Consider the following 19,252-nt stretch of genomic DNA (forward strand, 5'->3'; position numbering starts at 1 on the left):
TCCAAAGTTACAAAAGAAAACACACTTGCTAAAACTCGTGTTTTATTTACCACCGCTCGTGTTTCACACTGACAATTACCACCTTCTTTACAGTGTTAATTGTCAGAGAGTATATATGTATTTGTAACGTCAGCTGTATTACTAGTTCGTAAAACGTGGTTGCTGTCCTGACAATTTATCACTAGCCCCCCATCTCTGGGTCGCGAGTTCGAAACCCACGTGGGGCAGTTGCCAGGTGCTGACCGTAGGCCGGTGGTTTTTCTCCGGGTATACATGCTTTCTCCAAACCTCCAAAACCTGGCACGTCATTAAATGACCCTGGCTGTTAATAGGACGTTAAACCAAACTAAGCAAAATCGCAATACTACATTTATATGGTCCAGAACTGTCCGAGTTGGGTTATGATGTTACTATCCATAAAGTAATAAATAATGTTATGTAAAAATTTAGATGAATGAGACACGGACCCAGATCAAACTATATGTATTTAAACAAAAATGCACAGCGGGAAACTTTCAAGACCTTAAAAGCTGTCTTATTTGTTTTCCCGGGACCTCACAAAGGGAAGTTGACAAAAGGATAACGGTAGACAGGGTTTCCTACCGGAGTGACTTGACTTTGACATGTTACAGAAACAATCTGTTATCTTAGGCTACCCCCAAATCCAATTACGTGAACTGTTAATGCCTGAGATATGAATATTCACTGAGTACTGTAATTGTGGATGACGATAAAATGTATCAGGACACGTGACCAACAATATTATATTACCTACCTGGTTCAACAAACACCCGGAAGACTATTTGTGTTTCTTTCGAGAATGGAGTCACTCAGTTTTCTCAGGTTGATGCAGATTTTATTAATAAGTATTTGTCAAGGTAAGTAGTTTTTTTTTCATTCCACACCACATACACACCACATACACACCACATTACAACCTCTTCTTCGTATAGCGCTTATGTCAGCCACAGAATTATATATGATTTTTTTGCTGAAACATATTATATTGAAGCAAAAGGATGGGACACATGTTTTGTACTTATACACTATATGTATAAGATATAGGGGGGAGAGGGACACAGAGATTAGAATAATTTTGTATCGTGAATGTATTTCTGGGTGTAAATAGAAATAGAGTAATGATATAGAATAAAAGTTGATGTTATTCAAAGGGGTTTTTTCCCAGACATTTCTGAAGTTATCCTGAAAATCATAACTAAATCAATGTACTAAATACATACATGTGTATATTATGACATCGACGGGTAAACGTTACTGACTTTATTTGAAACGATGGCGATCACTTCCGCATTCACGAAAGACTGTACCAGGTACATGTACATGTTATGGTTGAATATAAAGACTAACGTGTATATATATGTGGAGCGTCCTTATTGGGTAGATATACCCGTGTAGTATTACATTTTTGTACAACACTTACCAAGATGTAACCACCACACATTCAGAACATGGTCGTCAGTCCGTGAAAAATGAAACTCTACCTCAAAGTTAAGGGTTTTTTTAGCTTCCCTTTTGAACCGTTAAAAAAACTAATATATAAAATAGAACATGGCATGATATAATCCTACACATTCGGTATACACTGCTTTATTTCTGTAGCAGGCGTAATAAAACATGACGCACCATGCAATCCGAATATATGTATATATGTTTAGGTTTGGTATTGTTAAAGGCGACTATAACGATAATATCACTGTTAGAAAATATTACAGGAGCTATGTTTATCAAGGTATATCATAAAAACGAATAGTTTTACCTTAATAGCGAAAATTGTCCACAATCATGTTTTCTCAATACGTGAATTAATGCAAACCAGTAACAATACATATATTACCGCTCATAAGCAGACTACTGCGCATGCTTAAGTAAAGTATTTTTCCCTCTTCGGGCCGGCAAATGTTATTGTTAGTTTAGGCTATGTAGCTGTGTCACTTTCGTTCAAGAAATCATAGGTACAGAAAATAATTATAATATCATATACATGTATACATAAATCCTTCAAATAATACATTATTTGCCCAAACAGATGAAGAATGTTGTTGTTTTTTTGTTGTGTGAGGGCTGCGGTTACTGTACATGTAAAACATTAACACGAGCACTGGTTTGGCCCAAGAATTTATGTTTTGGTGGATAACATGTATTCGACAAGGAATGTAAATAGGAAAATGAAGCGATTTTCGTTTATTGTTATATGTACGTATAGGTCCCCGTAAAGTGCTGTTACCTGACGACATTATGTAATAAATCTGTGTAGGTAGGACCCAATGGCAGGCTGTCCTTTACTATGTATGTGTACCATTTTAATGTACATTACAGACGTCAAATTGTGCGTGTATTCAATTAGAAGTAATATTACATGTGTACTTAATGCTACCGGTCTCACAAAACTATCTGATGCGGAATCAACTGAGCTCAAGTTGTGTAGCATACATGTAGTTAGCTCCGTATACAGCTTGATTTACATGTACAAAATTTTAAATTGAAGGAAGTTCTTGTTTGTGAGAATATTCATGTCTGTTAATTCGGGTTATAGTAGATCTGCGTACGCATTTATTATTGATTTGTGTTATACATGTACATTACATTAATCATAACTGCTTGCCAAAACCGCAATGAGTTTTCTAATAATATGTAAACATAGATTTGCTCTCACATTTGATTTCGTGTACAAGAATTGTGTTTCTGTCTTCATAAAACAAGTGTTATATCTTGTCGCGAATTTAGACTAATAGTATGTTACCATATATACGTTGTAAATGAAGTTATAACAAACATAAACCATATAACATCATATATACATTGTAAATGTAGTTCGATAATACCGTTGTCGACTGTCTGATCACGAGCGGGTAGCTTATATAGGCGAGATGGTCATTTCAATGTGTATACCGGGGTCATTGCCAGACTAGCCTTTGTTATACGAAGGGTTCAATAAGTGATAGACAAATGGTCCCGCCCCCTGAATCACCTATCACAAGCTGACCTTTCCGAGATGTTCTGGGGCGTTACACACCCATAACAATTGTTACCTGGATAATTTTATGTTTATATCTTATACACAAAGGTAAGACATAAAATGACAGCAGGGTCTCCACGCAACAGTACCGACAAATGTGTGTTCCGAAATACCTTGTGTAGGACAAGGGGGAATTCATTATTGAAGTACAGTATATCAAAACGATGTTTAAATCACTGTTAGGCACTATTTCAGAGAGGTTTTGACTTGTTATGTAAAACAAAAATAGAAGAAAAATGGAATAAGACTACCACGGTTATTAGCTATATTATAGCCTGATAACCGCATATCTTGTTTAAAAGACCGCCATGTACATGACACTTCGTGCATATACATGTACTGTAAACAGCGTGCGTAGTTAAATACACATTTGATTTCTACATTTTAACAGACAACTTTAACAATATAATCGTTTATGTAAAATCAACAATTTTAAATTATATGTGTATAATTTGTTAAAACATCACGTATTCAAGGCACGTTCACAATGATCTTATTTCACCTGAGTTCGTTATAGTGGTGCATTGTACGGTGGCACGTATATGAAGTATGTACGTATACTAGTTAAACGAATTCGTAAATGCAAACACCAAACAATTTCAAGAATTTAAGAAATGACGTGCAGATTTGTCTAACGGAAAACATGACATCATGTCGAGAGCGCGTGACATGAAGCCTACCGCGATTTGATTTCATGGTAAAACAGAGAAAGCCGAGCCCTTCTGTGATAACGTTCGATAATAGGTCAAGGTTAAGTCCGCAATTTTTTGATGTATCTGTAAAATCTATAAATGTCCCCAATCTAATGTTTTATATCAATATTTCACCCATAATACAAACGCAGGTCCCAACATATATCAACAAAAAAATGCATCTCGCATCAACTCAGATAAAACCACTTTTGCAATTAAGTTAATGCACACCTTACTTAGGGTTAAGACACGGTTTCTTCGCTAATCTTATACGCATGTGGAATAACTGACATGGTTATTTTCACACTGGGGGAATAACTGACATGCTTATTTCCAAACAGGGGGAATAACTGACATGCTTATTTCCACACATGGGGAATAACTGAGATGCTTATTTCCACACAAGGGGATAACTGACATGCTTATTTCCACACAGGGGGAATAACTGACATGCTTATTTCCACACATGGGGAATAACTGACATGCTTATTTCCACACAGGGGGAATAACTGACATGCTTATTTTCACACGGGGGGAATAACTGACATGCTTATTGCCACACAAGGGGATAACTGAAATGCTTATTTCCACACAGGGGGAATAACTGACATGCTTATTTCCACACAGGGGGAATAACTGACATGCTTATTTCCACACAGGGGGAATACAATGACTATAGATTTGCTATACTGTCACCGTCGAAGACACATACCCGACATTGTGTGCCTATACCAATTTAATGGCATCCTAACGTGTCCATATTTGATCTAGGCAATAAATAAATGCCTCTTATAAAACCTGTGGACGTTTTGTCTTTTCTTGTTTTCCATACGTACAAGTCATGAATCAGGTAGCAATAGAAATATCCAACTCGTTATCAGAAATGTATCAGGATGATTACTGGTTTGATGTATGCACTTAAAATGTTGAATTTTATTAACATGTTTAAGCTGTAATGATATCGTTAAAGGTACAGAGAATGTTATATTACGCGATATATTGCAGTGTGCATTCAAATGACTATGTTAACAGACTAATACGTGCCAGTGAGAAAGGGGGGAATTATATACACCGAGGAACGCTACTGTTTATTTGGTACATTTTTATTGAAGTTTTCCGATATTTTTTCAACAATGAACTATCCCATGCCCGATACGTTTCGGAAAAACCTTCCCACAAGAATTCTAAAAACTTAAAAGCACACAACTCGCTTCTAGAGCATTTTATTGGTATAATAACGTTAGATAATTATAGCCTTGAGACCCCAAAATCTGCATGGCTTACAAACAGGAGTTGTACTGGGTCGTTACATTAATACTTTTTACTGGAAGAACCGGTCTTTTCCCAGACAAAAAATCATAAGGGATTTTGCTCAAGTCTGTACATGTATATATTTTTATCGCCCTCATCTCATCTACAAACTGAAATTTGACTAAACGATACTCAAATTTGGATATCTTCATTATATGAGTATTGTCTACCTGATTACAGCCTGGTGCCAGTTTCACGACACCTCAATTAAAAAAAAATCCTTAGCTCTTTCTTTTTTCTTTTATGATCAAGCATTCTTGGAATTTGAAAAAATCTGAAGGAAATTTAGATTTTTCAAGCTGAGGAATATTGTTGAAATTTGGGTCTGTCTCCTAAACTCTAAAAAAACACCTTTATTCCCTTATATAAACCTCCCCTGGGTACTGTCTCGGCACCTATCATTTTTCACATGTATATAAAATCTTTTATAACGAGTGTATCATAGGGTACGGACCTATCCTGTTTCTTATTTACGTTTATAGTCATTCCGAATACACGAAACCCACCACCGCTTCGCTGGTAAAGATACGATGCATAAAAAATGAAACACAATATGATACTGAAGACAAACATGTAGTCAGATTGTATTGCTGCTTGTAAATGGGAAAAGGATTGGTAAATGGGGAAAAAGACAGGTAAATGGGAAAAAGACTGGTAAATGGGAAAAAGATTGGTAAATGGGAAAATGATTGGTAAATGGGAAAATGATTGGTAAATGGGAAAAGGACTGGTAAATGGGAAAAGGATTGGTAAATGGGGAAATGATTGGTAAATGGGAAAAGGACTGGTAAATGGGAAAAGGATTGGTAAATGGGGAAAGACTGGTAAATGGGAAAAATACTGGTAAATGGGAAAATGATTGGTAAATGGGAAAATGATTGGTAAATGGGAAAAGACTGGTAAATGGGAAAAGGATTGGTAAATGGGAAAAAGACTGGCAAATGGGAAAAAGATTGGTAAATGGGAAAAAGACTGTTAAATGGGAAAAGGATTGGTAAATGGGAAAAAGACTGTTAAATGGGAAAAGGATTGGTTAATGGGAAAAGGATTGATAAATGGGAAAAAAAGACTGATAAATAGGAAAAAGACTGGTAAATGGGAAAAAGACTGGTAAATGGGGAAAATACTGGTAAATGGGAAAAAGACTGGTAAATGGGAAAAAGACTTGTAAATGGGGAAAAGATTGGTACATGTAATGTACTTACACGAAGGATTTCTATTTTCAAATTCTAAAAAAACTTCCGAATCTGAAAAACAGCCTGATTTCGTCATACATGTACCATTCCACTTAAAGTGGAATACATATATCTAATTACTGATAGTAAAATCAATTCTTTACAGATAACAAAATATAACTACAGCGTATTAAACACAGAACCATAGAAGTACGTACTGCTCGTTTTGTCAGAATGCGACACACAAGTATTCTAGGCCCTATATCTTAAGGACATCTTTATTGACAAAATCGGAATACCCGTAATTGAAATCACTCACGTGTGAAAGCTGTTTTGCACATCATTATTAGTAATACTTAATGGCAGACATCATGTATACGATTATACATGTTATATGTAAGGTTTTTATGCCTGTAACATATACATTTTTCAGTGGATAACATGTTTTGATTGATTTTATTTTACAGTTGGAGCCGTGTCCAATGACTGTAAACTGCTAGGAGACTTAGAGGGCTATCCTTGTAAGTACATGTCGATGCATTTTACATTGTTTCCTGCATTTACAGGTATTGAATATTTTGACGGTGGTGGGAATAGATTGTCTACTTCGAATAGCTAAAAGCTGTGTGCAAACAGTTAATGGCGGTGAACATTTCAGATTCGACAGTGTAAATATTGAATTTTATTAATGTTTTTTTTTCAAAATCATACAAAAGAAAAAGCAATTCAATATATCGTAAACAGTGCTGTGTCAACACTCAGGCTGGGCTTTTGTAGCGTCTGGATCGATGACAAGACTCGTTCTTGACAAACTCCCTCATAATTGAGACTTTTTGTCGTTTTTCTGTTGGCAAACTTGTTTAAAAAATGCAGCGACATTGATTCATTCTAGTATGTCATGTTTTGTACATTAATTAATTTCATAGTAATTATAAAATAAAAGGGTAAGATACGACTATCATGTGAAGCTATTTCGTCTTTAAGCTAGCAAAATATGCTCTGGAGGAACAAGTCTGGGACGAAGTGTCCTCGTCGACATGTATGACACCAATGACGTCAAATTGAGCGCGTGCAGTTGTAAGGCTGTAGTGCAATCTCCGTCCGGAGCTACATCCATGTCTATCTCCAATTTCCAAAACCTAGGACCAAACGTTGGTTGTGGGTCCTTTGTGGAAATTCAAAAGACGAATGGAGAGATCACTGGCCAGTGTAACTATGTCACCGGAAGTTTGACAGTAGCGGATGGTGACGTCATCACGGTTAACCTAATCAGACAGTCGCTGATGAGTGATTCGCGATACTGTTTATCATTAACAGTAGGTAAGCGACACATCTTATTATCGCCATCTATACAATTTCCTCACTTCAACATAAAGCTCTCGATTAAGCAGGGTTTTAATGAATTTATTACCTAATAATAATTTCTTTCGTTTTTACAAATAACATTGGGGTGGGTTACTAATGTATTTTCGATGTGTATTTAATGAGTGGAATGTAAAGCGAATGCTACTATTTAGATATTTTAGTTCAATTGTTATGCATAGGATCTATGATATTTTCTCACGAAAACATCGTCTGTTTTAATTGATATAATTTGAAAACGTGTAATGGAACAAGAGGCCCATGGGCCTTAACGGTCACCTGATTTTTGAAATATTTCATTAAATTTTAATGAAAGAATGAATTTCAAAACAAATAAAACAAATGATAGTCAAAAATGTGATTTCCCTATATAAACTATAGTAAAGTTTACCCCCTCCCCAGGGGCAAACGTGAGACCCCAGGGTCATGAAATTCACAATTTTGGTAAAGCACCTTAAGATCCTTCCATCTATGAAGAGTATTTGATTCTACCATATCTGAGAGTAGAGAAGAAGATTTTTGAAATTTTAGTCAATTTGACCCTTTTTGGCCCCGCCCACCAGCCCCTGGGGGTCAACTAGGGCCAACATGTACATACCATCAAACTGTCATCTCATGCTGATAATTTGAACCAAGTTAGAATGAATTCCAATACAAATCCAACAAATAATAGTCAAAAATGTGATTTCCCTATATAAACTATAGTAAAGTTTACTCCCTCCCCAGGGGCAAACGTGAGACCCCAGGGTCATGAAATTCACAATTTTGGTAAAGCACCTTAAGATCCTTCCATCTATGAAGAGTATTTGATTCTACAATATCTGAGAGTAGAGAAGAAGATTTTTGAAATTTTAGTCAATTTGACCCTTTTTGGCCCCGCCCACCAGCCCCTGGGGGTCAACTAGGGCCAACATGTACATACCATCAAACTGTCATCCCATGCTGATAATTTGATACAAGTTAGAATGAATTCCAATACAAATCCAACAAATAATAGTCAAAAATGTGATTTCCCTATATAAACTATAGTAAAGTTTACCCCCTCCTCAGGGGCAATCATGAGACCCCAGGGTCATGAAATTCACAATTTTGGTAAAGCACCTTAAGATCCTTCCATCTATGAAGAGTATTTGATTCTACCATATCTGAGAGTAGAGAAGAAGATTTTTGAAATTTTAGTCAATTTGACCCTTTTTGGCCCCGCCCACCAGCCCCTGGGGGTCAACTAGGGCCAACATGTACATACCATCAAACTGTCATCCCATGCTGATAATTTGATACAAGTTAGAATGAATTCCAATACAAATCCAACAAATAATAGTCAAAAATGTGATTTCCCTATATAAACTATAGTAAAGTTTACCCCCTCCCCAGGGGCAAACGTGAGACCCCAGGGTCATGAAATTCACAATTTTGGTAAAGCACCTTAAGATCCTCCCATCTATGAAGAGTATTTGATTCTACCATATCTGAGAGTAGAGAAGAAGATTTTTGAAATTTTTGTCAATTTGACCCTTTTTGGCCCCGCCCCTCAGGCCCCTGGGGGATGGGGACCATATAATTCACAATTTTAGTTGAACATTAGCCATAGAAGCTCCCTGCCAAATTTCATTGAATTTGGTTCAGTGGTTTTGGAGAAGATGTTGAAAATGTAAATTGTTTACGGACGGACGACGCACGACGGACGACGCACGACGGACGGACAAAAGGCGATAAGAATAGGTCACTTGAGACTTTGTCTCAGGTGACCGAAAAAACGTACTACTCGAGAAGTGAGATTTTTGTATGTTACATAATGTACATTTGGTAGGTAGTTGCCAACGGCACGATAATGATTACGTGGTGGAAAACAATTGTTGATAGCTCCTTAAATGCGATTATGAAAGTGGAAATAAAACAATGTAAGGTGGTGTTTAAATCCATTTTTTCAACCTTAGAGTTGTGTCCTTGAAACCAGGACATTTTATTTCACGTGGATATCGTAGATCCTGTGACTTTCCGTCTAAGATGTAAGTGCACTATTTGTAACTGTTTTTTTTTTCTTCTTCTTTTTCAGGCAATCCATTATCTAAAATCAATATCACATGCTCTAATGACATAGCAACCACACGTCAGCCGACCACGCCCACCACACCCATACCTATCACACATACGCCAAGCACTCCTGACCTTATCACTCTTAAACCTACAACACATAAAACTACCACATCTCAGGCAACTACTCATCAATTAACCACTCCCCATCATTCCACTCCTCAACCTACCACTCCCCAACCTACCACTCCTAATCCTACCACTCCCCAGCCTACCACTCCCCAGCCTACCACTCCTCAACCTACCATTCCCAATCCTACCACTCCCAAGCCTACCACTCATCAGCCTACCACTCCCCAACCTACCACTCCCCATCCTACCACTCCCCAACCTACCACTCCCCATCCTACCACTCCCCAACCTACCACTCCCCATCCAACTACTCCCCATCCTATCACTCCCCAACCTACCACTCCCCATCCTACCACTCCCCATCCTACCACTCCCCATCCTACCACTACCCAACCTACCACTCCCCATTCTACCACTCCCCAACCTACCACTACCCAACCTACCACTCCCCATCCTACCACTCCCCAACCTACCACTCCCCATCCTACCACTCCCCAGCCTACCACTCCCCAGCCTAACACTCCTCAGCCTACCACTCCTCAACGTACCACTCTTCCACCTTCTACTCCACAGCATACCACACCTCAACCTACAACTTCTCAGTCTACCACACCCAAACCTACCCCAGTTCCACATATCAGCAGCACTGTGTATACCTCGTCACCATTTCCCACTTCTGGTACGACTAGACGAGGAGACACCGAGAAAAAGATGGATACACACCAGGATACTCGTAAGTTTGGGACATCACCAGTCCTCTGTAATTTGTTTTTCGGAAGTTTAACAATCAACAGTTTCCTATATATACAAAAACAAAAAACAAAAAACAAAAAAAACAACAACAAAAATTATATGACAGGTCCACACTCAGTTGTGATTTTAACCCCCAGTTTCGGTACATATATCATCATTGTCATCATAATATCATACTGGTCAGAAGTGATAGAATAAAAAAAAAACATTAGATACATGTAAAGTGTGTATCAGCCATGTTTCTCGAACATTCTTACGACTTTCTGATGCACAAATATTGACCAATTGCTGTGAATCGTATATAACAATTACAAACGTTGATTCTGCTCCACGTTATGACGAGGGACATGACAAAATCTCTTTAGGTACGCTCATTCAGAGGTACAAATGTATATCATTCCATCTTGATCGGTTTAAATCAAGTCGTGTTGCAGTAATTTAAATCGGTAGTCTTGATCAATTCCGAATGGAATCTCACATATAATGCCGCGGTGCATATTTTCATTTTTTTTTTTAAATACTAAAATTGGTTGATGAATGCTAATTGTTTTTCTTCGTTTGTTTTTCAGTAAACATCATTATTCCGACAGTTGTTGGTATATTCGTTCTCTTTGTCCTGCTGGCAGTCCTCGTGATGTACTGTAGACGGTAAGGCATTCAAGTTTTCACATTTTGTTGAGATAAAACCACCCTGAAATCTTCTGATTTCGCAAAATTAATGTCAATGTAGAGCCCGTTTATTCCTCTCGGTATTGAATGCTTGCAGTTCCGTGTTGTTTTTGTTTCGTTTCATTTCATTCTGTTTTGTTTTGATTGTTTTGTTGTTTTGTTTTTGTTTTTATCACAAAGAGGAAACAAAAATCAAATTGTACATCTGCTAATGTTTCTTCAATTTTAGTAAGAAACCTACTTCAGACATCAGACCACCGACAACAGAATACTACTCCAATCCAGAATATAGTCGTCTCACAAAACCAAAGTTCAATTTTTCTCATTCTGGTCAAACGATTGGCAATGAAGATATGAAGGAAATTATCTTATACGACCATCCGTTATCCATTGACCCACCGACTGATCAGATATATCCATCGCCTGGCAAGACGTTCTCTGGTAAAACCACGCAGATTGATCTCGTATCTAATACATGTGACAACCCTCTGTTTGAGGAAACGGCAGAATCAGAGACTAGTACCCTAGAAGATGGCTCGTCGGTCGTGCCTGAGGACAAACATGCTACCGGAAGTAGTTACCCAAGTGAGGGAGCAGATACTTCCGGTGCAGAAGCACCAATTTACGCGAAGGTAAACAAAACACGGGACAATAAAATGACGTTTATTCAGATGAAATAACAGCGAAACTGTAAAACATATTTTAAATACTGTTTAGTGTATGTATGTTTAGAGGAGCTGGCCTGGATGGTATATCAACTTACTGATTCCTTACTTAATTATTGATAAATGAAGTTTAGAATGTTAGCTTAACTACTTTCTTATGAGTATACTGAATATTAATATGCACGTTATAGTCAATGTTAAAGAGTGCTTGAGTGGTGTTACGGAAGGCACGGTCAAATATTCTTATAACCTGCACATTTTCATTAATCAATAGACGATTTTTTTCAATTATCATTTAAAGCTCTCAAAACTGATATGATCTGTATATTTTGCACTGTAGTTTCTGATTGGGTGATTGCATACAATGATTTGTTTTTAAAATGTATTTTTACTACAGTTGTAGAATGCAATGAAAACTAACATTCTATTTACCTCATATACATTTTACATATTGGTTCAATATATTGGTTGTATATATTACATGCATATGATATATTTTGATTATTAAAAGTAATGAAGTTTTCCCGATGAACATAGTATGATGTCCGTAATAAATATTCGACATGCAATGTACATAGCATAATTATGTATAATGCTTGAAATAATAAAATACAACGTAGGGGTTTTCAACACTTTTTTTCGAAAAACAATAGAAAATGCATTTTATTTTATCCTGAAGCATGGTGGATCGTCGATCTGGCGCCTTTTATAACTGGCAGATTTACCTGGACGTTGTATGTCCATTATAGTTTATCGTTGTTACGAAAGTAGTTGGTCACATGTGTTAACCCGTGATGTTAGATAAACCTGGGCGTGTCTTTGTCTTCAACAGGTGATCATATTCGAACGCGACAGTCGTCATCGGACTCAAATTAGACCCTGAACACACTCACGCATTAGTAATGTGAGGAAGGTATTGGCTTCATATTGCATAGCATTATACACAACGGAATCTTTTACTTACAGCATCAGTTATATCGATATCGATATATATCGGTGTTACGAAACCTAGATATACAGTAGGCGGAGTCGTGTAGGTGGCAAAGGTGAAAAGGACAATATGCAGGTAAAAGAATGGGACAAGAACGTATAATTAATTTGCAGCCTAACAGTGTACCGCGGTACAGAATCGAATAAAAATGCTTTGTTACGTATAATACAAAAGTGTACCGTGGTACAGAAAAGACGGTTTATAAAAATGCTGCTTCGAATGTACCTAGCCTCCTTTGGCCAACGTAGATGAGAGAACTATTAAAATACATTTCTGACATTGACGGGGATATTTTTCAGTCAAATCGTGTCTCTTTAATGCAGTGTATGCAAAATGACAGAAAAAGTGTTGAGCACTTCGAAAGCTAATTATCTCTTTCCGGGGTTATGTCCGGGATGACAGTGCGAAATTCATGAACTACCCATTCCTTGTGCAATAAATGCATCGTTTTGACATGGAGTTGCTTGTGATGGGCGCGGCCATCTTATTAGTCCCCTGCCGTTTGAAAAACGGAGGGACTTTAGGTTTACCCTCCGTCCGTCCGTCCGTCCCTCCGTCCGTCTGTCTGTATGTCTGTCACGCAACAGTTGTCCGGACAACTCCTTCTAAAGTACTACTCCGATTTTAACGAAACTTGGTATACATGATCAGTATAACATGTAGTTGTGCATCCCACATTTTTTTTTCGAAAAAACATTTTTCAAAATGGCCGCCGGCTTCTCATTGGTTGAGGCTTGTCCGGACAACTCCTCCTAAAGGACTACTCCGATTTTAATGAAACTTGGTATACATGATCAGTATAACATGTAGTTGTGCATCCCACATTTTTTTTCGAAAAAAACATTTTTCAAAATGGCCGCCGGCTTCTCATTGGTTGAGGCTTGTCCGGACAACTCCTCCTAAAGGACTACTCCGATTTTAATGAAACTTGGTATACATGATCAGTATAACATGTAGTTGTGCATCCCACATTTTTTTTTTTTTCGAAAAAACATTTTTCAAAATGGCCGCCGGCTTCTCAATGATTGAGGCTTGTCCGGACAACTCCTCCTAAAGTACTACTCCGATTTTAATGAAACTTGGTATGCCTTATCAGTATAACATGTAGTTGTGCATCCCACATTTTTTTTCGAAAAAGCATTTTTCAAAATGGCCGCCGGCTTCTCATTGGTTGAGGCTTGTCCGGACAACTCCTCTCAAAGTACTACTCCGATTTTAATGAAACTTGGTATGCCTTATTAGTATAACATGTAGTTGTGCATCCCACATTTTTTTTCGAAAAAAACATTTTTCAAAATGGCCGCCGGCTTCTCATTGGTTGAGGCTTGTCCGGAGAACTCCTCCTAAAGTACTACTCCGATTTTAATGAAACTTGGTATGCCTTATCAGTATAACATGTAGTTGTGCATCCCACATTTTTTTTTCGAAAAAGCATTTTTCAAAATGGCCGCCGGCTTCTCATTGGTTGAGGCTTGTCCGGACAACTCCTCTCAAAGAACTACTCCGATTTTAATGAAACTTGGTATGCCTTATCAGTATAACATGTAGTTGTGCATCCCACATTTTTTTTTCGAAAGAAACATTTTTCAAAATGGCCGCCGGCTTCTCATTGGTTGAGGCTTGTCCGGACAACTCCTCTCAAAGTACTACTCCGATTTTAATGAAACTTGGTATGCCTTATCAGTATAACATGTAGTTGTGCATCCCACATTTTTTTTTTCTTTCGAAAAACATTTTTCAAAATGGCCGCCGGCTTCTCAATGGTTGAGGCTTGTCCGGACAACTCCTCCTAAAGTACTACTCCGATTTTAACAAAACTTGGTATACATTATCAGTATAACATGTAGTTGTGCATCCTTTTTTTTCGAAAAAACATTTTTCAAATGGCTGCCGGCTCCTCATTGGTTGAGGTTTGTCCGGACAACTCCTCCTAAAGTACTACTCCGATTTTAACGAAACTTGGTAAACATGATCAGTATAACAGTTTAAAAAATGGGAAATGAACAGGTGCACTCCTAGGTCAGGCAGGGGACTTTGTATTGCTGTTGCAATACTATCCATCCTTGTTTTAGTTCGGTTGACATTAAGGACAATCGAATATTATTAGTTTAATATAATAATAATAACAGAGACCTATATACTAAAATTTTATAATTAATATAGGTCTCTGATAATAATGGTCTTTATTTATACTTGATAACATGTTGAGATTAAAAACTCGTCTTACACATGGTCAAGATAAGTAATAGAATATACAATATTTACAACATATAAAAGAATAATACTATAACATTAAACAAGGCACATATGATATATAGAACACAACATCATTTTGGAGCTGTCATTAAATGTGAAGGATAAAAGTACAGCTACGGCAGGATTACAGATTACTCCATAAAAAAAGTTCTTTGTTGCTTTCTTAAAAGATAAAAGTGTTGAACAGTTTCTCACATTACTTGGTAAAAGATTCCATGTATGAGCTCCTTGATATTTAAAAGACTTTTTGAAAGTATTTGTATTGTGAGATGGTAAATAAAACAAAAATGTGGTTGAGAATCTGGCAGACCTACAATGGACATCAGATATGCTAGTAAAACAATTTAAATCTTGTGGAGCTAGATCGTTAAGTATCTTGTACATAAAAACAGGCTGACTATATACAATTCTTTTGCTAAAAGGCAGGCATCTTAGTAATTCAAACATGTCATTAGATGGAGTTAAAAAGTCACAATTTAAAATAATTCTGGCTGCTCTCTTCTGAAGGCGCTCCAACTTTACAATATTCTTTTTTGTACTGTTGCCCCAGACAGTAGCACAGTAGTCAATATGAGGATTGATAAAACAGTAAAAAATGTAATACAAGAAGTCAGGCTTAAAAATGGTCTTATCTTTTTCATTTGAAAAAATTGACATGAGAATTTTCTTTATACATTTGAGATATAATGTAGCTACTCTACCGACCACGGTGAGTGCCGAGCGGAAACAGACTCTGACAAAACGTTTCCCATTCGTGTCGATTGGATGAAAAGTCATCGGAACATGACCCCTTACCTACTACCGTCATTATCTTATGAACGCAATGTAGATATGTATAATGATGATCTGTGTTTTAATCAGATTGATTGTTCGCCTGGTTAGTAGTTAGCGAATGTTACCTATCCGTTGTCGCTATTGTGTCATTAATACATTCCCTACTGGCGCGGATCAACAGGTGTGAAATCCTCCCCAACATTTCAGCTTATACCATCTGGCCCGACGTCAGGTGGGTAAATTAAGCTGCTCCTTATCGCCCCTCTTTGTTGGTGTGTCATATAGCTGTTATCTTTGTATCTGTCGACAAATACGAATTCATAACATACCCTCCAACTACTAGTTCTAGGAAACCTATTCTATAAATGTCGATATTTCGGAAGTTGAAGAGCTTTTTTTATTCCGTGACAATATGCCACATTCGTATCCAAATATATTTGACTCCACTGAAAGTCCATACTGGGTGTGTCTCTTTAAGTATTATCTTTTTGACTTTCGTTTCTATTGATGTTCTGGATGTAATCAAGTGTACCAGTGAGCCATTTCCCTTGACAATTGAAGATTTGACAGTCCTCTTCGATAATTAGTGCAAAATGCTTGTAACGTCTCCCACTCTATATGATAAATTAGTTTTACATACAATCATAATATGATACGTGATTAGCAATACCCCCTCCCCAATAGCAACAATGTGTGAGTTTGGTAATGGGCAGGTCATAAGTCTTGTTGATACAGTCCTCACCATCACCTTTATGGTGCACATGTGCTAAGGACCAAAGTATGGGCCAGGACTACATCTTTCATTGTCCAAACCATATCATTAAATGTCACCAGTTTAATTTTTGTTCTGATTGGCACCCTTATCAGGTATTAAATTGTCAATTTTGATGCCATTTACATATCCCGTTTTACCCTTTAATGCTATAATGTTTTTTCTTGCCACTACTGTACATGGTTTTTTCTCGCCACTACTGTAAATTAACATGGTTTTCTCGCCACTGCTGTACGTTGTTTTCTCGCCACTACTGTACATGGTTTTCTCGCCACTACTGTACATGTTTTTTTCTCGCAACTACTGTACATGGTTTTCTCGCCACTGCTGTAAAACATGGTTTTCTCGCCACCACTAAACATGCTTTTCTCAACACTGCTCTACATGGTTTTTATATGTTGATGTACGTTTTAAAAGTTAATATATAAATTCAAAGGTTATGATTAGATTATCTTGGCTAGTTGCTTGATGGCAGTTTTACATTCTCTATTTCTCGAAAACCATGAATTCCTACCTTCCAGTGGTACAATAACATACAATTGTATTTACATGTACCTTCATGTATCGAACCGATACTCGATTTCCACTGTCGGACAGAATTACAAACCATGAGAATGTCAGATATTTCGTAGAAAGGAATCCGTGTGAGGTGGTTTTGGGTAATAAGTAAAATAGATAAGTATACGTAAATCGGCGATATAAGCGCAAGGAATGCCGTACAGCTCTGACTCCCTTTTAGACATTGTTAACGAAGATATTGATACCAACATATTTCGGGTATTTAACGAATACTTTTTTATCGTTTATGCTTTGATATAAATATTACGTAGATGTATACATCCCTGTAAATAGACATTAAAATAAGCAAGAAAAAAAAAACACACCTACATACATTATTAAATAAAGACAATAACATATTACTCTTTATGTCGTACTATTTTCTGTTGAAGACTTCGTGACTCTTATTTATTTATGTAAGCCTCCTACCATGTACGTTTTATGCACTGTAGCCTACTGTATAACAAACGTTCAGTGATATGACTACTACTTATAACATTTTAGAGCAACTTTTCACAATATTCCCCTTTTAGGACTAGTCTTCGGACTATTTGACCTTCAGGCTATTATGATTTCGGAATATAAGTCCCCAGATACAATATATCAGTAGTGTTCTCTTGATGTTACAGATCAACTTGGGGAAACCAATTGTCCTCTACCGGCAAAGTTGTTTGTAGAGAACGCAAGAAAAGATACAGTTAATGCGATGTATCAAATCATTGTACTATAATACTATCATCGAAAAGCTAAGCAATCCGGTAATGTAGATGACTGGTCTAAATTCAGGGAACACAGAAATGTTTGTGTAAACGCCATTCGGAAATCCGAGCCAGATGATTTTAACAAACTCCGTGATAAACTTAACCATGGTAATAATACTAGTGCTAAGGAATGGTGGAAAATAATTAATAGATCTCGATAAAGCCATTGATTTTAACACATTTTGCTACTCGAAGTCCACTATAGATTACACTAATATCACCGCTGGTCCTGTAAGTCATTGTTTGTAATCCATTACAAAACTTATTTAATCTTTCTCTCACTGCATGTATAGTTCCGTCATATTTGAAAATAGCTAATGTCACCCCAGTATCCAAAAAAGAAGATCCATCTGTTTTCAGCAACTATTGTCCTATATTTTAATTATCAATTGTTGGGGAAATGATGGAACGTTGTGTATATAAATATGTCTACAACTATCAAATTAGTAAATCCTCTTTAACACCCTGCCAGTCTGGCTTCAGTTGCGGCGATTCCACTATACATCAACTCATATCTATTTCTTTCTGCTCTAGATAAAGGTATAAGATAAAGAATGGAGGCCTTCTTTCTAAAATAAGTTCGTTCGGTATTATCACAGGAAATCTTTTCGCTTGGTTCACAGACTACTTACAAATGTAATCGCTGTCAGCGTGTTGTTATAAATGACAAGTAATCCTACTTAGCATACATTACAGCAGGAGTTCCCCAGGGATCAATCTTGGGTCAATTACCTTTTTTTAATATTCATAGACGACATTGTACAAGACATCAATTGCACAATAAAAATATTCGCTGACGATACATCTCAATATGTCGAATTAGAATCGCCGAATCTGACGGCCAACCTTTTGAATGATAATCTAACAAAAAATCACGAGTGGTCTAAACCATGGCTCGTAAATTTTAACCCTGAAAAACTGTAACAATGAAAGTAGGCAGGAAACTTGGAAAACCCGATTTACACCTCTTTATTTCTGAACAACATTTCATTAACATAACGTGCAACAGACACCTCGGTATCACTGTCTCAGCTAATGGAAGTTGGACTGACCATATACACTACATTATCAGTAAAACCTCTAAAAACTTAGTCTGCTAAGGAATCTTAAATTTAGTATTGACAGGAAGTGTCTTCAAACAATATATTTTACCTTTATCAGACCTTTGTTAGAGTATGGCGATATTGTATGGGACTTGTATGGGACAACATAACTTTATGCCAATGTCAGATGCTTGAAAATATACAAATCGAAGCAGCTAGAATCATGACAGGTGCTACCAAACTCACAAGTCACGATATACTATATGT

The 19,252-nt window shown here is 37.0% G+C and overlaps 1 protein-coding gene across 1 annotated transcript; it reads left to right on the top strand.

The window, feature by feature from the left end:
* Positions 1–777: 777 nt before the first annotated feature.
* LOC117327650 (proteoglycan 4-like) lies at positions 778–13,274 on the top strand. Its single transcript, XM_033884721.1, has 6 exons — positions 778–878; positions 6,683–6,736; positions 7,200–7,535; positions 9,634–10,476; positions 11,066–11,144; positions 11,395–13,274. Exons 1-6 carry the CDS (start codon positions 821–823, stop codon positions 11,843–11,845), a joined length of 1,821 nt encoding a protein of 606 aa, XP_033740612.1. The 5' UTR covers positions 778–820; the 3' UTR covers positions 11,846–13,274.
* The last annotated feature ends 5,978 nt before the right edge of the window (positions 13,275–19,252 follow it).

The sequence above is a fragment of the Pecten maximus genome, chromosome 5 (assembly GCF_902652985.1).
Source record: "Pecten maximus chromosome 5, xPecMax1.1, whole genome shotgun sequence".
Lineage (NCBI taxonomy): Eukaryota > Metazoa > Mollusca > Bivalvia > Pectinida > Pectinidae > Pecten > Pecten maximus.